Source organism: Meleagris gallopavo, chromosome 1 (assembly GCF_000146605.3).
Source record: "Meleagris gallopavo isolate NT-WF06-2002-E0010 breed Aviagen turkey brand Nicholas breeding stock chromosome 1, Turkey_5.1, whole genome shotgun sequence".
Classification (NCBI taxonomy): Eukaryota; Metazoa; Chordata; class Aves; order Galliformes; family Phasianidae; genus Meleagris; species Meleagris gallopavo.
In genome coordinates, this window is record NC_015011.2 from 114,167,687 (window position 1) to 114,193,764 (window position 26,078).

The following is a 26,078-nucleotide window of genomic DNA, read 5'->3' on the forward strand; positions in this document are numbered from 1 at the left end:
TTGCAAAGTACTGAAACTGAAAAGTAACCAAGTGAATAAACAAAAAGGAAAGGAACACTTCCACGTCTTTGTTGTTGTCTGCGTAGAACTGATTGCAGGTAAAATCTGAAAATACAAAACTGTAACAATTTGACATTTTAGATTGCTACAGTATGCCTGGATTTCATTTGTCTTCGTGAAGCCACGTCATGCTAACAGCGTGAGGAAAGCAGAAGTTCTCCAAAATAATCTTTAGGGATGTTTTATCTGTGGAGACTTCATCAGTTCAGATGTTATTCCAGTGGCTCAAAGCTCCTACACTTTGGGGCTAGTACTGTATACTGTCAGTTTGAAGTTTTCTTTTTCAGTTAAAAATATGCCTAAAATCTCTTGCATTTCGATTTTTACTGTAAACTGGCACTTCTCTTTAGTAAGAGGTTTTGAGAGTTGAAATTCCATTTGTAATTCACTGCTGTATACAGACAGAGTTCTACCCCAAATCACAGGAGACTTCATATAATTTGTTTGTAGCTGTCATTTGAGAACTGCTGGATTTGTAGATGGCTTGTTTATAATGATTTTAAATAACTAGTGTGAAATAATGTTCAGGTTACTGATACTGAAAAAGCAGTATAAATCCTGTGTATATTTTTCTTTGGGGGGGAAGGGGATTTCTAATTGGAGATAACTTCAAAACATTTGAACTCGTATGTTTTGTGGATCAACTGAGATGACAATACTGCTTTGAAATGTATGAGACAGAAGAAATAGCTTGAGAAGTCATGGGAACGTTCTCTTTTTTTTTTTTTTTCCTGAGGCATCTTTTATTTTCAGGGTGTGGTGCTAAATTAATTCGAAGCTTTTAATTGATAAGAATGAAAGATGGTAGCTAATACTCAGAGTGGTTTTTTCCTCCTGGGCTTAATTGGCATACCCAGAATATATGCTTCTCAATAGCTGTTGATCTTCAGAACACTGATCTATGTATGAAAAATGCTGAGTATTGTGTGATTTGTAACTCATCTTTCAACAAATTGTGTACTAACTTTCATGCTGATAAAATGAGAGTTGGGGTATTAAGTTCAGCGGCATAATTAAAAAGCAGAGAACTGTGCCTGTTGTGATAGGTGTCTCAGATTCCTCCCATTTTTTAAACAGGCCATCTTGAAAAGAACAATAGTTTTTATATCGAGTAGTCCCCCCTGCTGCATTGCGTGGTGCTCCCCACAGTTGCATTCTGGAGGCCTGTTAGCAGTTGTGTGTCTGTGAGAGGGGAATATGGTAGGTGATGTCAAGAGCTCCTGCAGTATGCTGCCCTGCCTCTGATAGCAGCCAACAGTTGGTATCTGCCAAAGGGGCTAGAATGTAGCAGATGCATAGGGTAAGCCATCTCTGGAACTCAGCTTTAAACAATGTTTGGTTGAGAAGAACCAGTGGACTTTTGTAATACAGTAATTACAATGTGAAGTTCTGTATGTTGGTGCTGCCATCATACAATTGTGGGGGAGGGGAGATAAAACCATTATTTTCCCCTTTAGGCTTGTCAAAAATACAGTATTTTATTTTTGTATAAAATGTCCTTTCATGTCAGGAATACAGGAGAGAATCTTTTTTTCCTTGCATATTTGTCTACCTTTCTGTTATGTGTAAGAATATGTACATTTCTTTTGTAGCCACGTCATGAATACTTTAATGTCCCAGTGTACTAAATGGCTTCATTCATCATGCATGCAGAATTTCAGAGGAGATAGACCTGTGCCTTACTCATGACAGAACATTATCATCAGCTTGGTGAATCCAGTCATCTTACATCTAATAGAATACCACAACCATTCTCTGCTGTTGTACTTTCCTTTTCCCCTTCTGTTATACAGTGTTGTCTCTTCACATGTCTCATTTCAACAAAACTTGTGCTTGTCAGCATATGGTTTAACTTTTTTTATTGTGTGTAAGCTTCAATTCCTATGCTTAAAAGTTCTGTAGAATTGTATGAACTAAACATCTATATACTGCAACACCTGTACTGTAACACTACTTGACCTGTGTTCATAGAATCATGTAATATCCTTTTAAGTGAGTTTTGGTGGTATTTAAATGTACCGTTAAAATTGGAAGATATTTACAGAAAAATTAGTGAAGGAGTAGTAATATGTTGAAGTGATACGTATGTATTAAACATTGCACATAATTCCACATAGACCTTGTATCTTGAGTAAGATGCTCATAGCAGTATCCTTTTCTGAAGCTGGTACAATAGTGTGCCTTAGCCTCCAAGAGAGGGAAGATGGAATTGTTAGGGCAAAAATGACTTGTGTAAATGTGGAAATTACATTTGTATTTCAGTGTTCAAAACAATGGTGTCAGTAAACAGTTCCTGTTACTGAGGGAGACCTTAGAGGTGGTTAGGATGGGAAGGATTTTTAATACTTGAAATATGTCTCCTTCAGTTGATATTTGCAGTTTTAAATGCAGAGTACAGTATGTGTTAGCAAACTGCCACATGCATAAATACGATGAACTTCCAGTTAAAAAAGAGTGGTCAGAACGGGGAGAGCATATATTGCACCCTGTGTTTGGCTAGTAGAAGAGAATATTTTGTGACCTAAAACTAGTACTATTTTTGAAAATTCCTGAAAAGTAATTAGCAAAGAGTTGGCTACTGAGGTTGACTGTATGTAGCTAGCTCTGCATCCTATATGTGGTAATGCACTACATTTCAAATGAAAAACTGACATAAAGATGGGTTATTTAGGGGATGGGACAAAAGCTTGGGTTAGACATGCAGCATTCTGAAGTTGTAGAAGACAAGATCATAGGAGTGGTTTTCCATTTCCAAGTTTGCCTTTTTTTTTTTTTCCTAAGACATTAACAGTGTGTCTAAATGTCTGGTTAATGCTGCTTTAGCCTGCATTATTTCATGCCTGTTGGCTTAAAATGCTATGCATTGAGCTGTAATGAGATGCTGTTTTTCTTGTTACCTGTACACAGCTGCTTGCTTCTAAATGACTAGGTAATGAATTAGCTTTCCTGGCATGTTTGAAATAAAAGTATTGCATGCACTTTTGTCTCATGTGAATGGCTTTTTTCCTCATCTGTGTTGTGATATATTTCATACTTGCATCGTTTGCCTTGGGTGGTTCTGAGCTGCAGGTAGGGTGTAATACTGCAGAATGTATTCCATAACAATTGCATAAAATGTTTGACACTTCCTAAGACAAGTAACACAGACAAAATACAATATAATCCATTTCATTTGTTTCTTAAAAGTCATAATTAATGAAATTATTCTAGCCAAACACACTAGCTTTTAGATATTACCATTGAGATAATATTGTCAGTGTGTACATAAGAGGGCATGTCTGCCTCAAGGCTAAGGCTGTAGTACTACAGCAGTAACATCTTACTGAGCTTTACCAGTGAGGAGTACCTGTGGGCAAGTAGCCAATGTCCTTGAAATACATTGCTTTACATTCATTGTCAGCTGAGGACCTTGATTTATTTGAAGAAACTTAATCTTGATTTAAGTATATGCCTGGTGAAAATTACCTGCAACTTCAACCAGGCAGCAGGGATGATAATGCTGAACTGGTTTAAAGACTGTAGCAGTGGTGTACAGTATTTCTTCATAGTTATTGGGCAACTGTTTTTGGTGTAACTGAATAAATACATTGCATCACCACTGGCTAATGGTCAACTTTCACTCTTGTTTAATCAGTTTAAAACTTGGAAATAATGCTTTATTACAAATACTTTCAAGACCTGAAATCCATGGAGTTAAATTCTGTGGGTCGTTTTCCCTTTTGTATTCTGTTGCTATAATTGGTTAAAAGTCTAGAGGTTTTTTTGGAGCAAAATTATTGGAAAGGGGAGAGGCATATCCTTTAAAATGAACGCAAAAAACAGTAAGAGAGCCTTCCCTTCAAGCTGTGTCTCCTTCAGGGAGATTTCTTTTAAAATGCACAAGTAAATCTTCAAGCCTGCCATACTGTCTGTCTTCATCAAGGTCACTGTGTTCTAAGCATATTTAAATACTGCATCAGTGAGAAAACCCTACATCCTTAATACCCTGAGTACTTTGAGACCAGATTTAAGTTGCTTTTTTTTTTTTCTTGGAGTTTATTTGGAAGCCACCTCCAAGTGCTCAGCAGCAGCCTTTTCCAAGCACTGACTTACTTGCAAGTGGATTTGCTTTAATGTAGTATTGCTTTTCCTTCAATGTTAAATAGTCTTACACATTAATTGAATGTAATGGGAGTTGTGTATGTGATCATATTGTGCTACATAGTCAAAATTGGTAGAGACTAAGTTCTGGTGTTTACAAGATTTAAGGCTTTTAATTATGTATTTTACTGACAAATTATTGTTAAAAATATTTAGGAAAGAATTGAAATATAATTTGTTTGCTGCTTTAACCGCTATCTGCCTTCTTCCTGCTTCATGACATGTCTTGTTTTAGGATGCTAAAGTAAGTTTATTCATACTCTGGATATTAAAACTACTTACATTTCCGTAAAGACGCAGTATCCCTTTTTATATGCTATCATATTGTTAATAATTGTTGAAATGTGCCATCTAAGATATCAAAGTACTTTTTTTCCAAGATGCTGTAGGTTTAATGAATACAAAACCGATGATAACTCTTTGGAATTGTGTACGAAACTTGCTCTGACTATAAACAAAGCTTTCTAAGACTAGAATTAGCCTAAAATGTTGTATTCTACCTGGTGTAGATGAATTCAATTTCAATCCTGCCAATTCCTCCACCCTGGTCAGTTTATTGGCACCAGCTGTACCAAGGTACCTTGACTTGGTTTTATATAAATGAAGCATGGGGCCAGCATAAAGTCTTTGCTCTTTATAAAGAGCTTGAGGGATACTGTATCTAAGTAGCATTGGTCATTTCATTTGTCTGTTTATTCATTCTTCCCTAGCAAAGACCCATGAAACAATTTACCACGAACATAACTGACAAACTCCATTGCAGGATGCTTCTCCATCCTTCCCCCAGTTCATATCTCTATTACTGGGCTGTGATTTGATCCCTGCTGGTGCATCTGAATTGCTTCTTTTTATTATGCTTCAGGGCAATAAAATCTGCCAGCTATTCCTGTGAACCATGACAATCTAATTAGCAGCACTTTGAAAAGTGCAGCTAATGCCATGTTTGCAAACCACAGTGCTTTTATACTTCCATGTCTTTCAACTTCTCTTTTTTAATTAAGCATCTTTCATACTAACTCTCATGTATGGTACTGTTCAGTAGATGTGCAGGATCCATTCACCACTGTCTCAAATTTTCCCTCCATAGGAAGCAGAGACCCCACGTAGTGTACTTGAAGAAATTGGATTGACATAAGTCTTCACTTCAGCTGATGACATCTCAGTGTTTCATACTGTAAATGTTCACTGCCTTCATTGTAATGTTTAGCTAATGGTGTAAGATGCTGTTTGTCAGTATTACTGTTTTGCTAAGCTGCTTCATTCAGGCCTACAGGGGAAATACTCCTTTGAAAAGGGAACAAGAAATTAAAGGCCAAAACTCATAAATGAAAGGGAATTTGATTTAAATTGACTCAGTGTCTCTTCTCACTGCATTTATAGAAAAAAATTGCATTTAATTTCAATAAGTGTACTGTTTTTATAAGCAAATGACTTCAGGAAATAAATGTATCGTTGACATAACATATCTAAATGAAAAGAATACATGGACACCTTCAAGTATGAAATGTTGTAGAAATTGTTTATGCAACCAAAGACTTTTTGTTCATCTGCATTTTTAGTCAATAGTTGCCATAATTCTGCTTTTATTCAGTTAATGCGTTACAATTGGAAATAACTGTTTACTTCTGAATTTGCCATTATACCAAAGAATCCTGTTAGGATCTGCATATCCAACTGGTTAAAACTGTTAAGGCGGCATTGCTTTTTGCAAGACAACTGCAAACTGATCATTTACTAGCAGTGAAAGTGTATTTACCTGTAATTAACTTGATGAAAACTGTGCAAGCTACTATATTAAAAAGGGAATGCATGTAGTTTAAAAAAAAAAAAAATACCAAAATGGGGAACTATTTTTAAACCAGTACTGGCTTGCTCTGAACATAGACACAAAAGAAGGGATGTAGCCTTTTTGATTGTATAGAGAGGTACGTAATGAAAATAGGATACTTTTGAACATGGGAGCTTTACAAAAGGGAGTTTTTATGATTTTCTTTTGAACTCTACAAATTAATTTGTATTTATTCGTGTTTTGTAGTTACGCTTTAATGGGTGTATGAGCACCTTTAAGAAAAAGCATCAGCTTAATTTTGACTACTTTTCTTACTTACTCCTTTCACATATGGCACATCCCATAAATACTGTGCAGTAGAACCAACTAATTTGCAGTGAGAATTTTGTACACTACATTCACTGCAAATTGGGTAAAGTGAAATGAAGTAGTAGTTCAACATTTTTTGCAGACTCAGAAGTCGTACACTAGAACTGTTTCACTTGAAGAAATTTGTTTGATGTATGCTTTTGAGTTCTGAGAAGGTAGTGGCACACTTTGGAGTAGCAGTGCTACTGTGCGTGTGCGTGGTCCCTGAGAATGTTCAGCTTGCTTTCTTTCTCCTCCCATCCCAGGAACTTCGCTGTAGAATTCAAGTAAGTAGCGCCATGTACGTTTTCACAACACTTAGCTTTGGCATTGTTGCTGGAAGCAGTCGTGTGGTGCTAGCACAAGCAGTTACACAGCCAGCTGTGGCTCAATCTGATCTAGACTAAATGTAACCCACCAGCAAAAGGCTGGCACTGATGCTCATTCCCTGATCCAGATCCCAGTAGCGGTGCTGGTGGCAGCAAAGGAGCTGACCAGAGCAGAGGTGGGCTGGGTCTGGGGCTGCAGCTTCAGTAGCTGTGCCAGAGTGGAGCCTGAGAACCTGCAGCATGCAAATTTGTCCGTTTAAGCCATTTCTGGGATTTAAATATACCAGATTACTCGAGACCATGTTTAAGGGAAGCCACACAAAAGCAGCCGTTAGCGTTTTCCCGGTGCACAAGGGCAGGGATAGATGAGGTTCAAGTGGTGTTAGAATGAGCCTTGGTGTGAGACTGAAGTTGTGAAATTACCTTAAGTCAAACCTGAAGCGATTTCCTATGTATTAAACATTTTTGAAGTTTACACTGTCACTTGTATGTGCTTGGCTGGGTTAAGCTTTGTTGTGATTGTGACAAATAAACTGTTTGACCTTTGTTGTACTGTCCCATTGGTTTAGTTGTAATAAATGTCCATTTTTACACCGTTGCTTTGTTCTTATATGTAATTAGTTCTGATTTTCTGCAGAGGAGGGGAGAAAAAAAAGGCTACTCATTGCTAGTTTTAAAAAAAAAGGGGAATTTTATTACAGTGCTTAACTTGCTCTTGAGCACTTTATTAAAAAATGTGCGAGAATACTGTGTCCAAGATTAGTTATTTACATCCATTTAAATTCTACAGAAAGCAATAAATTAGCGAGTTCTTTGGAAGGCTTATCACATTAAACATGGAATTTATTAGAAAGGATGGTAAAGTGATGCTGTAGTCCCATTTCATTTGAAATTAAACCACATATTGATTGAGAGGGGGTTCTAGATGATGATGATACAGTCTTGCTAGTCAGCTCCTGAAATGGAATTATGAACATGGTCGTGCAGCGTTCACAATCTTACAATCCTCATTTCAGCCCCAAATTTCTCTTAGCTAATCTGCTTTCCAGCTTTCTAGAAGAAGTGAACTCCTTGATGTTACCAGCAAAAGCATGGGGAAAGCTTAGTACCTTAGGGCATTCCTTCATCAAATGTGAAAGTAAAATTTTGTTTCTTGAATTTCCTGTCTTACCAGGAGACAAAGAAAAAGAGAAGCGAAAAGCATCTGTTAGAATTTCTAGATTGCTTAGGTAAAGGATTGTTGGCTTGAGTGTCTTCAGTGTAATCGTGGAATCTTTGTTGAAGAGACCTTCCCTAACTGTCTGCTGTTCCCTTTGAGTCAACACCGTAATGATGGTCATGCAGTGGCTGCCTTTGTCAACTTAGTATGTTCATGGGCTGTGCCTGTGCAGCTTGCCTTCCAATCAGTCTCGTAGTTTTCTGAACTGTAATTTGTCAGTTACCTTTTATTTATTTATTTACGTATCAGTGACAGATGCTGCACTCAGCTGATGCATCAGAGCTGAATAAAAGGATGGATGGAATAATAGGGAGTTATTTTAATTACAGCAAGCTTACAGTGAAAGCAAAATCAGTGGCACTCTTTATAAGTGTAATTTACTTTCCTATTTCATTTAATTTTTTGACTAGCATAGACTTGCACATTTTGTAAAAGGTGCTGATTCAGGGCAGGAAGTAAGAGCATCTCTGAGCAGGCTCTTGCATTTCTTCCAAAAGCCATTACTTTGTGCATCCCAAGAATGCTGCTACTGGTACAGGTATATAAATACACTCAGTGTGGTAATGCGCAGCTGAATCTGAGAAAGACTTCCTGCTGAAGGATGTAATGCCGAAGAAGTTACTTAGAATACATTTCAGACCTTCTGTTTCCATCAGCAAGGGAAAGACCTTCATCTGTGCTTGTTGCCTCTTCATGAAAGTGGATGCCTTGCATCTAGCATACGAGTGTGGGCAAGTCCTCCTGGCACCCATGTGATAATGGCTACTCAGCAAGCATGGCAACCATGCTGGGAAGGGGAAAGACTTCAAAGCAGTCACCAGCACAAACCTAAAGGCATGCTGCCTTCCCAGGTGCCTTTGTGCCACTAAGTATTCGTACTGCTGGTGCTTAAGGTAGCTCCTGCCCTCTCTTAGCAGCATTCTCTCCTGTTGCAGGACACCAGCTGTCTTACTGTCTTGAAACATTTTGGGTAAGCACCTGCTTTACACGATTTTTATGAAGTAGCTGAACTTCAAGATTCAAGTTCCTGCTCAGATACCTTACTCCTCTCCACAGGAGAATGGTCAGAGCAGCGCCTGTTACCTATCCTGACCTCCACAGCTGGCTGGACCTGGCAGGAGGGCCCCGCTGCTGCTCTAACCCCCTTCATGCAGTCCTTGTATAAATAATGCTTTCATAATCAATCCAATGCACTTTAGTGATATTTACAAACTTCATAATAAAGTTTGAAAGCAACTGCTTTAAGCAGTCATTCAAAAATAAAAGCACACAAAGCTGGACCACTATTAATTCACTTTTTATGTAGTCCTTCTATGTGGATTAGACAGAATAGCACAAAGTGAGAACAAGCTATTCCTTGCAAATCTAAATCCATCTTAAGTTGTTCTGGGCTTTTCTCCTTTGGAGAAAGAAGCTTAACATTTAGGAATTTTAGTTGCCTTTTCTCTTCAGAGTAAATAGCTCACTTAGCTAAGAAGGAAACAAAACCACGCGTACGATACTACTTAAGATTATGAAGTAGGGAAACAACACTGAAATATATCAACTTTTACATTTGAAAACTGGTTGAATTCCAGGTTTCATGCTAACAAAAGCAAACAAAACGTCAGCTCTACAGCACTTTTTTTGGTGCAATAAGCAGACAGTATGAATCTGAAAAGTTACAGCTACCAAACCTACAGCGCGCAGGTACAGCCAGGGAGTTTGGATCCAGATCTCAAGAAAAGCAGCTTTGAAGGAGAAAACCAAAAGAAGGTTTGGCCATTAGAGTAGCAGAAATAAAGTACATTTAAATTTTACATGCATCTCTGAGCAAGTTTTTATTATTACTATAAGAACTTTTTATTTTTAAATACAGCTCCTCAGCTTCCCAGATCCCATTACAAAAGCGTGGGGAGAAGGAGCCTTATTACCTGTGGAATTCTCACGTGAGTCTTAGCTGGTGCACGGTTTCTAATCCTACAGAGGTCCGCTTCACTTATTTCACCCGGCTTGTCACAGATTTCACAAAATCAGCATCCCACCACACCTGCCTCACTTCTGCTTGAGCTTGGTAATTTATTTCCCTCAGATAACCCTCAGCAACAGCCTGCCGCGTGGCACGGGCTATACAACACACCACAGATAGAGTAAATCTTTTCTATTCAAGAGCCTCAACCAACAGGCTGGTTTCAGCAGAACTGCAGTTGCGGGAAGCAAGGCAGCACCAGTGATGTGAGGATCTTACTGGCCTGTTAGCAATGCATCTCAGCAAGCAGGCAATGCCAGCTCAGCTGCGTGAGTTTGCCACATTCTGCATAAGTATCCCAACTAGACAAGTGAGCATCCATGAAAAAATAGAAACCCTGGGGAAAATCTGTACAGTATAGTCAGAAAAGATACGTTTATGAGAAACCCGTTGTCTCAAATTTCTCCAATATAATTTAAAACTTAGTGTTGTCCATTGAAATATGCCTTTCAGGTGACGTTATCATTACTTCAAACGTTATGCCATTAAATTACAATTCCTACATCTGTTAATAACTAAAACATCTAATCAAATTAACTAAGCTACCGTTCTGTCTACAGTTATGACAACATATAGTGAAAGTTGGGTTTGAACTGAACAACAATATATAGCACTTCTGTTGAATTACTCCATAGTGGACAACAGTTATACATGAAAGAAGAAGAAAGTATCATCAGCATGCTAGGTGCAACATGCGTCTAGAAAAGAAAAAAATAATTTTTAACATATATATATATATATATAATATATATATATAATACCCAGAAGCAATGTTCATCCACTCTTAACTATCCTGGGAAAAAAAAGAAAAAATAGCTGTGAGGAATGCTATAGTGAGTTTGGATGTCCAGATTTTTGATGGGACTTTATGCTGCATTGTTGAATGATAACAGATATCTATTTGGGAGCATTTCATGTCTGCTTTAGGCTTCTATCAATTTAGAGCTGCCCCCTGAAGGCAGGAGTCCCAAACTCTCTGGAGAGGCTGAAGAGAGAGAGATATTTCTGCACACAGATCAGGGCACCTGCATCTTATGTACCATGAACTGCTCTCTCTGTGTACACACAGTGCCATAAGAGCCTAAGTTAAATACCTAAAGTTAAGCCAGGTGAAGTATAGTCCGTTTAACAGCACAAATCTTTCATTTAAAAGAGAAGTATTTAGAAGGACTTTGCTAATTGCAAGTACTTTGCTAACACAGCTGTCATTTCAAGAAAGCTTCATCCTGATAACTTCATTTTTATGTACCCTACTCTCTGCCGTGGCTGTAGGGGAGCTAGGCATTAGGGTGCCTTAAACTGCTTGTAAAACAAGCCTAAAAAGGGCTTCAGATCAAGTCCTCATCTCAGAGGGAAAAAAACAAAACAAACAAACAAAAAAAAACCAAAAAACAAACAAAAAAAAACAAAAACAAAACAAAAAACCAACAAACCCTGAAGTATTATTTCAGGTATAAACCTTTTCAGTTTCTTTAGCCACTCTGCAACATCTCTACAGTCATCTTGAGCCTTTACAACTACATCTGCGTGTTTAGTGACCAGATTTACACCTTTCCTACCACTCCACCACAGGTTAGGCAGGAGGTTTTCAACTACAAATGACATGCAACTAAGAGGTATGCAAACTATTCTCTGTCTTCGCTCCAGGATTACAAGTGCATGGTCTCCCCTCTTACTTGGGGATTAGGATACTGAATAAGTTGATTGTTTATTTTTTTTGTGTAATTCCTACTTGGTTTTAGTCTACTGCAATCCCTACAGGCAATTAGCTCAGCAGCTCAGTCACAGGAGAGAAAAATCCAACACTTATGACCACAAAGCTCCTACTGGGCAACTATTGTACAATCAAACTGTGAAGTCTTTTTAGATCCCTTTTCTCCAAGCATAAGATGATTGTATTACTTAGTCTAGAAAGGAAATTCCGATAAACGTTCAGTAAACATAAATGGCTCTCTTTTACACAGACTTCAATTCGCAGTATGCTGTTGTGCGAATTTACAGCACACTAGCTGTTCTGTACTAACTCCTTACAGGGACAGTAAACACTTAACACACACATAACACAGGCATAAGCATATACCAAAAAAGCTTTACTTCTTTCTATTTTGTACTCAGTATGCATCCAAATGTTGCAGTAGTTCAGAGGGACAGAGTAGCTAGAGTACTTGACATTTACACCTTATACAGGACTTAATTTTCTGAAGCTTAGCACACAGTAAACTAGGGTCCTTTATTAGGAAGAAACGTTTTAATGTGCAAGAACACTTTATTTGTGACTCAAACGTATCTGGTGCCCTATCGGAAAGGTTTCTTTGTCAGCTCTACATTTGATCAATTAGCAATTTCTGAAATTATTTCTCACTTCGTTTTGGGAGTTTCACTGTTTCTTCCTCTGCTGCTTGACCTCTTTTTGCCCCTGCTCCTGGATCGAGAGGAACTCCGACTTCTGCTCCGACTACGTGTTCGACTGTAACTCCTGCTGCGACTGCGTCCTCTCCTCTTCCTCCCTCTGCTGCGTGACCTCCTCCTTTCTCGACTTCTCGACCTGCCAGATCGGCGCCTTCTCTTGTTTTTGCGGCGATTCTTTTTTCTTTCAGATTCCCCATTTCTCCGGTACGAATGATCTGGACTTGGGCTGCCCCTTCTCCTTGACCGGCCGTAATAGTCATCACGATGGCTCGATCTGTTTCTCCTTTCAGAGTTTTTAGACAACTGATTAGTCCGTTCTGGAGAAACGCGTATGTCTCTATTGGCCTCCCAGAACTCATTGTTTGGATTTTTAAATACGTGAAGAAAGTTGCAGTGTTTCCCTCTTGGACACTTCTGCCTTTCAAATAAGCCTGCAACAGATTAGGGTTGCTTTTTATGAACCAGACCTGTTAAAACTGCATTATACACTTACTGGAAAGAAACTTACTGAACTGAATTCTGCTTCTTTGAACAGAAAAACATGTACACGAACACCTATTTTACCCAAGATTACTTTTGTATGTACTTTTCTGGGAATTAACTTTTTAACATCTATTTAAGATGGCTATTCTTTAGCGTAAAACAATTTTATAAGTACTTTTATTAGCCTCAACTTTCAAAAAACAGATGTGTAGAGAAGTCAAGTGCAATAGTAACTGCTAAGAACTGTTGATGGTTGAGACACTATTGTTGCTTTTGAAAGAGATAAATTGCTATTTTCTGCACTTCCACCTTATAATCATTACTATTTTGAAAGCTGGGCTGCAGATTTTCCAGTCCATGGCAAACCTACTAGGATGATATGAATATCATATATCATACGGCAGAGATATTCCCTTTCCTTCCTAAATCTGCAGAAGCAAATAAGCACATCTGTCTTTGAAATAGAAATGAACGTGAACTGAAGCACTGAGAGAATCAAAGCAATCACTTAACTTCCTCTTTTTCACTTCTAAACAAACTCTTTCAGTAACACACATTCTATTTCCTGAGTGTTTATGCAACTCACCACAAATAGCAGTCTTCCATCTTGTCACAGGACAAAATTCACAATGAAGCTGCCGGCCTGCGTACCATCGGCCACTGAATAGAGCAAGAGCTGCCTGACAGTCCTTTTCCCTTTAAAAAGGAAAAAAAATACCCAACATAACCAAATGCTGCAACATAATGCAGCATTATCACTGTACGAACGTTTCGGATGTTATTTACCAGTTTTAGGATGTCATTACAGTATGGGAATAAATCATTTGGATTACACTGTTTTCATTACTGGACTTTGCAGTTCTGCAACTTGGTAAGACTGAATACTCACGTCTGATACTGGACGTACACATTTCCTCGTAGGTGAGGCTCATAGTTGCAGCTGACCTAAGGAGATTGAAACATTACATTAGGGCAATGGAAGGCTCCTGCTATACAGCAACTCACACATGTTGAATTGGCAGCCATTCTGATTTATGACAGCACATCAGCGTGATCTTGCACATTATTTTCTTCTGAACACAGTTTTAGTCAAATACAAGGTTTAGAAAACAAAAAGGTCTTCTGCTTTATTTTTGTATGTTTCCAGCATTTTGCTCTGATTGACACTGTGACCTCTGTTCCAGTCTACAAGGCAGCTTGTACTCAGCTGTCTTGCACTGAAGTCTGGGTCAGCGCTATTCTGCAACAGCCAAATACTGCTCTGAAAACAACCAGTAGTACCTCTGTAACGAGGTGGGGTAAAAGAATCTTTAGATCAGTCTGCCTTCACACCTCTCTGAGAGTGAGATGAATTATAAAAATTGAAGTCACACACTTTCACATTTCTGAAACACAATTTTTCATAATAATTTAGCATTCAAAAATATGCAATTTGACCTTCCAAAAGCCTGTTAGGTCTCTCCTGGTCTCTCAGGAGTCTGAGACAAGTTGGCCACAATCAGGCAAGAACCCAGTTTGCCAGGCCTCAAGGCCCAGCCTGTTTTGCCTCCAGGCCTCTTCCAGCATCTGCTCCAAGTGAGACAAGCAGCTTCTTCCATCACTGTGCCTGACTGACCCTGAAAGAATAATGACTGTGTGTGCTGGATTAGGCAAGGGCTTCAGAGACAACTGCAAGCAGACATATAATTAAATATTACAGCATAAACAGTCATCCTATTCAAGATAAATAATAAGGTCAATGCAAGAACAAGAAAGAATGACATCACAACAGACATGTTTGGGTGGGAAAAGAGAAGAAGCTTGTCTCGTCAAGACCTGCCAGATTCTGGACTAGTTTCCCAGAAAGAACAGTAAGAATAAAACCTTAGGCCATGTTGGAAATGGAAGTCAGTTGAAAGAGGCATGTGCATAACATGAGTCTAAATGGTAGCAGAGACTCGACTAAATCACAGTTAAAATTCTAGCAGTTGACACCTAATTCCTAAGCATCTCTAATAAAACAAGAACACCTCAGAAAAATCAAATTAGAGTTGCACAATTGCTTCAAAAGCTAAGAAACCCTGGAGTAGAAGCTATTAATTCACTATTAGCCACAGGGACCCAAGTACATGCAACTTAACAGATAGCTGCATGTAACACACCAAGATATTACCTTCAGGATGTGAGTTTGATGGTAAGACTGTTTCAACACATTCTCCATTGAGAATCTGCATCCCATCTTCTAGAAGGGAGCACTGCTTGCTAATATCCCAAGATATGCTAAGATTCCACCATCCAAACTGTACATTTTAGTATAACAAGGCATCATTCATCTCAAGGTCTATATTTACAGGTCCCTCATTTTTTCTCACTAGAAATCATAATCCTTATAGGGAAAAAATATGTATATATCAGGAAACCAGATGCAGAAAAGGGTAGATGACAAACCTCAACACCATTTAAATAGCATCTTTACAAGATAACCAGTTCAAATTAATTCCTGCTGCTGAAGTACATACTACATTTTCAGTTCATAGTTGAGTTTATTTTATCGCATCAGTTCTACAATGACACTGCTTGGGTGTATACTCCTATTTGATAATGTATTTCATTATCATCATACCTTTGGCACAGTTCTAAGTGGCACAGTGACAGTAAGTGGCAATAGCAGCCCATACACCTTTACATCGTGTAAAAGTCTTAATCCATGGGCCCTCTGGGCTTATCACAGGCTAAGTAGAGAAGGAATTGAGAGTTACATGGACTCTCATTTTGTATGAATATCTGGCAGTATAAAAGCACAAGGTTTTGTAACAACTCAAGAGAACGGGAGAGAAGATTCATCCAGAATGCTCTGCAGAAGCACTGAGAAGTTTACAGGTGTCATGAGAGATGCACAGTTGAAGTAGACACAGTAGTTCTCTGAAGTACATGGGATTTACCTAGACCACATTGAACAGATTCTCTAAAGACTAGTAAAACACAACTGACATGGTATATGTTCAGAATTTACAAGCTGTTATACTCATATGCATACCTTGAATTGAACAACCTTCCCCACATTCTGAAACTCAGGGAGCACGTCCTCGTAGAACTCTAGGAACTGCTGGTAGGTCTCCTCGTCACTGTACTCAAGACTTGCATCAGTGTCGTAGTCATCCCTTCGACACTGCTCCATGCCAAAAGTAATGAACATCCCTCGGACAAGCAGAGTCTTACTGGATGTTGGATAGTTATGCTTGCGGGAACACCTGGAAAATTGTAGAGAAGGAAGAAAAAATATTTGCACTTTTGGCAGAAGAAGCACTTGAAACTTCAAACACTCACCATTTTGAAAAAGTTACTACAAAAAAAAAAATCACTAGCAGAAGATCAACATATTTCAAGTATTAAAACAGATCTTTAGGAGGAAGGACTTTTACTGGTGATGTTCTCAACAAACAGGGAAGAAGAGATTATGGAGAGAGGGGTTACGAAACAAAAGTATGACTAGACACACAGTTGGATGAGACTGACTTTTTCCACTTAGAAAGCTTATTATAAATAAACTCTATCTTAAGTCTGCATCTTGGGAGCCACATAAGTACTGGATCTCCCTTACTGTGTATCATCTTCAGGCTACCTTCCTCACATGCTGAAATGCAGTTCTCCCTCACAAACCTTTAGATTCACTGAGATCATGGGTGGTGGCCTCCATGTTACTTCAGTGTGCTTTATGATTGCTGTTTCAAACACTTCACAGACTAGGAGAACACACTTCTCCTTTTCATGACATGATCAGAATGACTGTCAAGATTAGTCTACTCTCATATCTAGCAGTGGCAAAGCAACAGACAAACTAGGGGAAGAGACTAGGTCTTGAAACCAGCAATTGCAGCCCTGCTGGCTCATGTTCAACCAAAATGTCCATTTACTATAGCTTTCTTCCACCATCTCTTTGAAAATGAAGTGTCTAGGCTAGCCATTCCTCCTACCAAAGCTTCATTTCTCATCATTTTGTCGTCCTTCTCTGTTCTTGCCTTTTGCCACATTTCCAATACAAAGCACCCACAGCAATATACAGGAACCAAGAATGAAATTAGCACAGATTTAACAGTACACACAGAAGAGAATTCTGGAAGAGAATTTTTATTTTATTTTATTTTTCAAAGATGCAGTGTATGTAAACTAATCAAAATGAAAAACAACATCTGACATGCCAGGCCTGCGCTAAAAGAAGAAATCAAATGTATTCTGACCAAATATATTTGAGCATTTGCCAGAGCTAAGGTAGAAGTCACTTTAATCAACAGAACCAGAATGTATCATCAGTAATGTTCTGTAACATTAGTGCATCAATTCCAGTCAGGCAACAGTTCTGTCTAGTACCACCATGAATAACAAAAACCCGCCCAAATACAAGTAATTTGTCATAAAATCATAAAATAACTTGGGTAGGAAGAGACCTCAAGGATCATTCAAGTTCCAACCCCCTTGCCACGGTCAGAGTTCCCAACTGTTAGATCAAGTACTAGATCAGGCTGCCCAGGGTCCCAACCCTGTAGTTCCCTAGGTCCTCCTTCCTCCTCTTCTTATAAATGGGAGTGATGTTTCCCTTCTTCTAGTCACTGGTGACTTTGACTGACAGCCATGACTTTTCAAATATGATGGAGAGCAGCTCAGCATCCACATCAGCCAGCACCCTTTGGACTATGGGATGCATATCATCTAGTTCCATACACTTGTACACGTTCAGTCTCATGATGTGAGAAAGGGGGGGTGGGGGGAAAGCAGGGCAGTTTGCTCCCCTAGTTCCCACCAAGAGGTTCATGGATGTGAGATTCAGGGAGAAGCAAGAAATATGAGAATCCTTGTTGCTAGTAAAAACCGAAAATAACAACTCACTGAGTACCTCATTCCTCTCCATATCTGCTGTAGCCAGTTCTCCTCTCTTATTTATCAGAGGAATACTCTCTTTGGCCTGTTTCTTCTGATCAGTGCACCTATAAAATTCCTTCTTGCTTTAAATATTGCTTGCCATATTCAGTTCCATCTGTGCCTTGGCTTTCCTAATCCTATCTCTGCATGGCGGATAGCATCCCTGTATTCTTCCCAGGTGACACGTCCTTGTTTCTACTGTCTGTACTTGCCCTTCTTTCCCCTCAGTTCGACCACCACGTCCTTGTCGAGCCATGGTTGTTTCTTGCTTCCTCTGCCTGATTTCCTGTACTTGGGAATAGAAAGCTCTTGCACTCTCAGAAAGGCATCCTTAAAAAGTAGCCAGCTTTGCTCCACTCCTTTGTCCCTAGGAAGTTTTCTGGGGGATCTCATCCTAAAATTCCTTAAATAGTCTGAAGCTCGCACTCTTCAAATTCAGGCTCCTGACTCCACTCTTTGCCAGATCCACATTCCTCGAGATCATGAATTCAACCAGGGCATAGTCAATGCAGCCCAGGCTGCCTCCAATCTTAATGTCTTTAACAATCTCCACATTAGCGAGCACGAGGTCCAGCAACACTTCACCCCTGGTCGGTCTTTCCAATAAGTGAACCAGAAAGTTATTGCTGATGGACTGCAGCTCACCGTGTTGTTTTCCCAGCAGACATCCAGATGATTGAAATCCCCTATCAGGATGAGAGTCTGTGAGTGTGACACTTCTTTCAGCTGAAGCAAGAAGGCCTCCTCAGCAGGCTCCTCTAGATCAGGTGGCCTATAGTAGACCCTGACCTCCAACTGTCCTTTATTAGTCCCATCTCTAATCTTAACCCACAGGTTCTTAACCTGTCCTCTGTTACTCAGAGGGAGTTTCTTGCAGTCTATCCACTTTTTAAATATACACAGCAACTCCCCCTCCCCTCCTGCCTTACCTATCCTTTCTAAAAAGCTCGCAGCCCTCAATCATAGTATTCCAGTTATGTGAGCCATCCCACCACGTTTCTGTGGTAGCAATAAAATCATAGTTTTCAAATTGCACCGTTTTCCAACTCCTGCTGCTTATTTCTCATGCTGCACGCACTGGTATAGAGGCACTTCGGCTGGGCTTTCGAACACATTAACTTTCTAGAGGACCCCTCCCACAAACATCTGGGACAAATTCGAGGCTTCAAAGCGACGCCACTCATGCAGCCAATCATTCAACTGATCTGTTCCCCTCCTTCTCCCAGATCCCAGTCTCCAGCTGGCAAGACTGAGGAGAACACTACCTGCACTCCTGATCCCTTCAACATCTTCCCAAGGGAACATAAAGTCTTCTTTGATATTTTTTAATTTCCTGATCACAGCCTCATGCAACCCAGCTTGAAAGACCAGCAGGGCATAGCAGTCATCTGACTCTGTCATATCTATTATCTTTTTCTTGATGTCCCAGATGTGGCTCCCAGCAAGCAGCAAACCCCTCTAGAAAGGTTATCCAGGTGGCAGATGGATGCCTCAGTGCCCCTCAGCAAAGAAGATGCTTCTCCTTTGCCTTTTTTCAGAGGCACCAATCATGACTTGAGTCCTTGGTTGTACTTTTTAAGGTGGTCACCCCTTTTGTATCCACAGGGGGTGACCACACTGCTCCCGGCCCCACCCCCACCACATCAGAGCACTGCCACCAGAGGAAGGTTAACAGTCCCCAGCAGCTGCTCCCTGACAGGGGTTCTCCCTCAACTGCCGAGGCAATCCCTTGCTTTGGCATGGAACATGTTCACCCTGGAGACAACTGCCTCACAGAAAAGACATCCTTTATAAAGCAAGATCAAGATTTTTTCAGTTTGCGCACGAACTAATGAAGCTGCCTGCCCTTCACCTCTCAAAAAAATTTATGTGCTGGTAATATTCAATTGATTACCTGTCTCCAAATCGGCAGGAACCTGTTTTGATATAGAATGGACAATTTGCTCTATCCTTCTCTGTTCCTATGTTCTCCGGGGGCTCTGGGTTATGCCAGGTCACACCGTTCTCCAGCTGTGAAAAAAAGCATTGAAACAAAATTATGAAATGTTTTGTTCTGCTAAACAAAGTTTCTTAAGATTTTATAACACAAAGAATTGTAGTAATAATTTGTTCCTTGGTCAACAATTTCATTTGTAATCCAGAAAAAAAATGAATATTTTGACAGGCTCTTTCCATTCAGATAAGCCTGTTTGCTACTTCATGCCAATATATACTGAGCAGCCCTTTTCACATCTGGCAGATAAAAATATAGGACTACTTACTTGCCTATCTTTGCAACAGCTCAAAGCTCAGTAATTTTATAACTGTCACTTTTTATGCAGTTAGGAGATGCTAACATAAAAGTAACCTGTCATAGGCTAGAATTAAAAACAATTAAATTCACAGTACTGGAACTAAAAGCCTCCATACTGCTCATCTCAGGCGATCAAATTAAGATTTTTGAAATTCAGATTGGGATAATCAATTTACAGGCATGAGTTGACTATCAATAAAACACATTTTAAGAAATGAATTTTCATTTTCTTAGCCAAAAGATCCGTGAAGCCATCTAGCCAAAAACTGTCATTTTAGATCAATTGAAAACAGGATTTGACCCTGCTCTCAGTTTTACTCATGACTCTCAGCCGTAATTTCTTCTCAACACAACAGCGCCATCACTTCAACTGCATGGAAGTAGCAGAACTCTGAACTGACTGATACCATGCAAAGACTGTAACATACATTTCTGTCTATTCCCTTGCAGAAATGGCTGTTAACACATCCAAAGTGCTGGGCTCAGAGCATTTTTCCACTCATATTCCAAAATAAAGAGTCAGATTGCCAACCTAAAGAACCATTTAAATGCAATTCAGAACTGAATCCTACTCCAAAGCAGTTAGTGGCAATCACACTCAATAGATAACACTAGGTTAAAACTTAAATTTCAGATTTATGCAGAATTTTAAGTAGAATATGACTATTCAAAAGTAGTGAATAGTATATCCATACATACAGGCATAAAAAGTCAGGTTATCGTCTAAGAAAATAGGAAAGACCAAATTCATATCCTCTAAGGTTCAAATGAAGACTTAATTTCCCTTACTACAAGCTGCCAGCATGAGATACACGCTATTCCAGGCATTCCAGCAGTCAGGTTCTCCCCAGACTGTTTTTTTCTCTTCAGGATCTGTGCTTTCCTATGCTGCTGAATGGTTTATTTAGAGTCAGCCATCTGCTCAAAAACCGAGTTTGTCTCGCAGCTTGAAAGGACTGACAGCTTTGTTTAGAAATTTAATCCACAAGTACACTGTTACTAGTTTCTGTTGTTGCTGTTTTTCAAAAATAGAGCACACATCAGTGTTTCCAGATTCATTTTTGACTCACATCCCCTGAACAAGAATAAGCAGACACAACTGCACTGTGATCAACCAGTCAGAAATACACTTAATTATATTCCAGTAAAGAATTGTTTACAGCTCATGCAAACCATTACATATTAAATTTATTACAGCCATTAGGTTATTGACAGCAGATGGACAACATGCTACGAGGCAAACATTAGATAGCAATTAAATTATTTTTCAGTTCTCTTTTGAAAAAGATGGAGCATACCTGGCTTTCAGCTTGATCCAGCATCTTCTGCACAGCCGCCTATAAATGGTGCAAACACAGGACTAGTGAAAATCCCATGGACACGCAAAACATCTGGTTTCTTTTGTTAAGAACCTAATTTACAATACCCCATGATTATGCACAGTGAATGTTTGATGGGGCTTGCTCGAAAACCTTAAGTTTCATTTTTGTTTTGGAGGAATTTACGTGTTACAAAGCCGTTAAACGATACATCAGACTAAACTTTCATGTAGATGATTTTCTAACCTAAATACTAGACAGCTTCAAAGTTTTCATTTTCTTTATCGAAACTATAACTGAACTACTGAATACTCAAATTCATCTTTTCATCTAGGACTACATTTAGTTACAGTTGAATTCATAATCATTTATTTGCGCTAAGGTTTTTGACTTAGAATATTCTATGCAGCACAGAAAAGCATGTTGTTTAGTAAGCCCTTGTTAAACTCAACTCTGTAACTGTTAAGTGTTAAATTCAGAAACCTGTTAAGCTTTGCTGTATCTAGTCTTTTAAAGAGAGTAAAACAATGAGAATATTCTTTCCTTTTCCTCTAACTGGGCTAAGCAAAACAACAGTCATGTTTCAAGACAAACTAGAAATTAGTCCTTACAAATTATTCTAGGAAATTTAAATATAAAGACATTGAGACATAACCAATACAAGAAAAATACACTGTTGTTGTTCTAATTTGGAACATCACAGAATTACAGAATTGTAGGGGCTGGAAGGGACCTCCAGAGATCATTTAGTCCAAACCCCCTGCCAAAGCAGGCTCATTAGGCGTAATAAAGTAATAAATTAAAAAGGAGGAACAGAAAGTTAGGAAAAAATGTAATTCAACATGAAAGAAACAAACCCAAAAAGTATTTTCCCATCCTAAGGTGCAAAAAATGCCATCTTTTCTATTGGTCAGTAAGTCAAAATTTGAATAAACTCCTGTCTGAAGAGAGAGGCCAAATCAATGCACTAACTTTCCACTGCCAAAATGTGTGGCTCCACTCCCTGCTGAACACTCACCCACAGTGAGCGATTGTCAGCGCCCTCTTTGAGCCAACATAGCTCACTAGACCAGTAAAATAGTAATCCAGAAAGAAAACAAATTATTAAAAAATAAATGAATAAAAGAAAAAAACAGTTTCCAGCTAGTTCAGGAAACCAACAGGACTGAACAAACTTAGCCACAAGAAAAGGGAAGGCACAAAACCCTGCTGATACCAGACATAGTACTAAGAGAACTGTATCTCAACCTTCAATAAAGGATGAGACCATCATTTTCTCTCCCTACTCTGCAAGGAAAGGACATGTAACACAAGAAGAAGACAGATACAACTGCTGTTCTTTTTCCTTCATCGTGGCTATGTTATGTAACCAGTGAAGCAATCAACTGTTAAATGCAGGAGACAATGCCATTTGCTCATGTCTATTCCCCAGTTGTAGTTACAAGACACAGCATCAAGACACCTTCCAGCAGCAGTGCTGAACTTCAATCTTTTCCTAACGTGGAGAAGCTGATACGTCACAGCTGCAATTGCCCTTTACTGGCGATAGGCCAGTCCTCATTTTTTATTTGTGTTCAGGGCATCTTACGTCCAGGTTATTCAATTTCTAACACTTAAAAAGAATGTATACTTAAAAAAAATGTTATAAATTACTATCACGTTTAGCATAACTTTTTTGTCCATTTAAGGTACTCTGAAAAAAAAAGATACGTCCTGTTGGATGAGTCAGGTAAAGAAGAGCTGTAACGTATCTTTAGATTAAGAACTCTGTTAAGGAACAGCAGAAATATAACTATATCCTCACTGGGAATTTTCTTCACCACTATGTTCAACTGAGACATTAAATAAGGACTATCTTTACTGTAAAATGTAAAAAGTACAAATACCAGAAACTGCATTCATCGTGCCTCTGTGTTTAACTGGTGTAAAAAAGTACATAGAAATGCATTAGAATCAGTTACCCTTCTGGGTAAATGGAGTTACTAGATCTTCTTCAACAGTGAAGTATAATTTCAGCAACTTAGAACAAAGAGAAGTAATTAACAGATTCATGCACTTATAATTAGAATAAAATCCTTCTTCAACATGCATAGATTGGGGCATCAGATAATGCAAGAGGATATGTAGTATGTTTATCCTCCCACTGCCAGGAATCACCTCTCTTTCTCTCTTCTCCTGTTGCTTCTGCTGTGCCACTTCTCTCTCTTTTCTTTGCTGCTCTTCCCATTCTTCTTTGATCTTTCTCTTTATGATTAAAAAAAAAAAAAAGTTACTCAAGGAAACAAATAAATACTTTATAATCACTAGAATCAAATTCAATCAAAAATCAAACAATCATGCTGTGTTTTAACTCCTTGACCATTATCATTCAGTCATAAGACACCTTATCTCTTAATAAAAACCCATTACATGAGTATTTTAATGTCTTTAATTTTGCTCTTCTAGAATGAAATGAAGAAAAGAGCTTACATTTTTAGACATATCAACATCAACAAAACTTGGTACACTACAGCAGAAGATACTAAAGTTATTACTAAGTCTTCCTTATTACCAGATATAACTATAACACTAAGTTTATATATCACCTCTTCTTCCTCTTGACGTTTTCTTGCAGCCTCTTCTTTTTCTTTCTTAAGCTTGAACTCTTCTTGAGCCTTTTCTTCCCTCAGCAACCACTGTTCGTGTAGTTTTTGTCTACCAATGAAACCATATACCTCTCAGGCAAATTTTAATGATTACCCATAACAGATGCAGTCATCGTGCATATAACTAAATTGTTAGCTCAGCATTATCTACAGTTTATCTAATATTCTTTAAGATAAGAAATTCTATGGCAATCATTCACACTCTAGAGAACTCCTGTGAAACATGAAATATAGATTGAAGATTCTATTTTATACACAGAATATATTAATACTTTTCAAAGCATGAACATGTATTTGACACGTGCTGGTTTCTAGCTTTTTTACCTTTCTGCCTCAAGTTTTTTTCCTCTTCCTCATCTTCTTCTTCTTCGAGCTCCTCGTCTTCCTCCTCAGACACTGATTCATCTTTTTCTGTAGCTTCTGAGAAAAGACAAAGAAAAAAATGCATCCAAGTAAGTGGATGCTACAGTCACCAAAGGCAAATTTAAATCTTTGTTAAAAAAAATCACCTGGAAATCCAAAATTCTTTGCACTTACCCGAGTCTCTCAGTTTGGCAAGTGCCTGCCGCTTTTTTTTCCGCTTTTCTTTCTTCAGAATGGCTCTGTATTTCTGATGGCTGAAGATGAGAAATTATTTATGCTACCACAGCCTAACAAAGAAGTTTTAGCGTCACATATGCACTAAATTACATCATCAGCATAAAGCCCCACAATTGCAAAATAAACATATTTATATGAAACATAACACTACAGGGAAATCTGACAGTCTGGCAATAAACTCTGCAACTGTGCTTTTAGAGCTGCGTGTTGCCAACAATAATGACAATGTTTGGACTTGGACCCAACACAGAGGATCTTCTCCTTGTTGAGCTCTGTAGCACTCATCATCATCCGCTCCATAAAAGCTCCCCTAGATACTGAACCACGGCCATCAGATAAGATCTGGCAGAAAAAAAAAAAAAAAGGCATATCCTACTCGGCAGTTCTGGCATGCCTTCCAGCAAATGTTAGTTTTTTGTTCTCTTTACATGGTATGAAATTCCACATCTTTGCCCTTTTACCTACATATTCTCTACAAACAGCAGTTTTAATGCATAGATACCATAAGCATATGCAACAGCTGCTAGAGATCACAGAATCATAGAATGAGTTGAGCTGAAAGGGACCTTCAAAATCATGTAGTTCCAACCCCCTTGCTACAGGCAGCGATAACTCCCTCTAGACCAGGTTGCTCAAAGCCCCATCCAGCCTGGCCATAAAGTTCTCAGTCTCTCTTTTCCACTACAGGATCTTGGCCACACTCATAATTAGCGTGTCAGTTTGCCTGACAGTTCTGTGTGGCTGCCAGGAAGCAGCACCTTGTTCTCATTATGCTCAATATCACTTCACATAACTAAAAATCTTCTCATACCACTCCTTCTCTGTCCTTTTTTCTTTCTAGCTCCATTCTTTCTAGTCAGTTCATAGCAGGAAAGATGATCTTCAACTCTTCCCACTGCCATGACAAATAGTGATAGCAGACCAGAAGCCTGCCATTTCAGAGCAATTTTTTTCAGAGTGATTTTTTAAAAAAATCCAGATATGTAACTCAGAATCAAAAACTCACAGTTATTTGCAACTTCAGCACCTGCACAACACTGCATGCCACTCATAGCACTGTAATGGTTACCCAGGAAGTTGAGTGCCTGGCAGATGCCTCACTACATGCTCAGCCTTCTGCTTTGACTCACACAAAACCAGTATCTTCTGTAACGCCCACCATCAGGGACAATTCTCCCACTCTTAAACAGATGCCTAAGACTGACACAAAAGCACCCCTCCTGCCCAGCTCTCAGGCTTTCTCAGCAGCTGCTGATGCCCAAGAATTACAGGAAAGAGCAACTCTCAATGCTGCTAATGCACAGCTGCATCCAAGTTTGCAAGCACGCTGCCGAATGCGACAAGAGAAACCACTCAGGCTAAGAGGCACTGCCAGACGAGGCCGCCCCAACACACACCAAACTCAGGCACTTGTCGGACTCGAGTCCCCCGCCTGGTGCTTTCCTTCCCCGGCGAACGGCCGGGCAGGATACAGACAGCGGCCCAGACATCACCTGTCACCCCACACTCCCCGTCCGGCCTCACCCCAGCCCGGCGGCAC

At 39.1% G+C, this 26,078-nt stretch overlaps 2 protein-coding genes across 9 annotated transcripts in view; one reads left to right on the forward strand and one right to left on the reverse strand.

The window, feature by feature from the left end:
- The window catches only part of AP1S2 (adaptor related protein complex 1 subunit sigma 2), a 32,445-nt gene extending 25,181 nt beyond the window's left edge, over nt 1–7,264 (forward strand). For 4 of the 8 annotated variants that reach the window (XM_010725372.2, XM_010725397.2, XM_010725402.2 and 1 more), the window contains one exon: nt 1,653–3,038. Coding sequence is in view for 2 of the 8 variants with exons in the window: in XM_010725402.2 (XP_010723704.1) it covers nt 1,653–1,688 (36 nt within the window). In the remaining 6 variants the exon portion in view is untranslated. Of the gene's footprint in view, nt 1–1,652; nt 3,039–4,435; nt 4,445–5,287 lie in introns of those variants that run through there. The other 4 variants (XM_019612446.2, XM_019612449.2, XM_031557185.1 and 1 more) reach the window with 2 other exon arrangements.
- A 66-nt stretch (nt 7,265–7,330) lies between these two features.
- ZRSR2 (zinc finger CCCH-type, RNA binding motif and serine/arginine rich 2) lies at nt 7,331–24,569 on the reverse strand (the record flags this gene model as incomplete). Its single annotated transcript, XM_031557178.1, is given in 11 exon segments — nt 7,331–12,733; nt 13,372–13,481; nt 13,675–13,730; nt 15,802–16,015; nt 19,576–19,691; nt 21,273–21,311; nt 23,451–23,537; nt 23,879–23,987; nt 24,263–24,284; nt 24,287–24,358; nt 24,476–24,569. Coding segments are annotated over 11 exon segments (1,401 nt in total), but the record flags the coding sequence as incomplete, so codon positions are not given.
- Between the last annotated feature and the right edge of the window lie 1,509 nt (nt 24,570–26,078).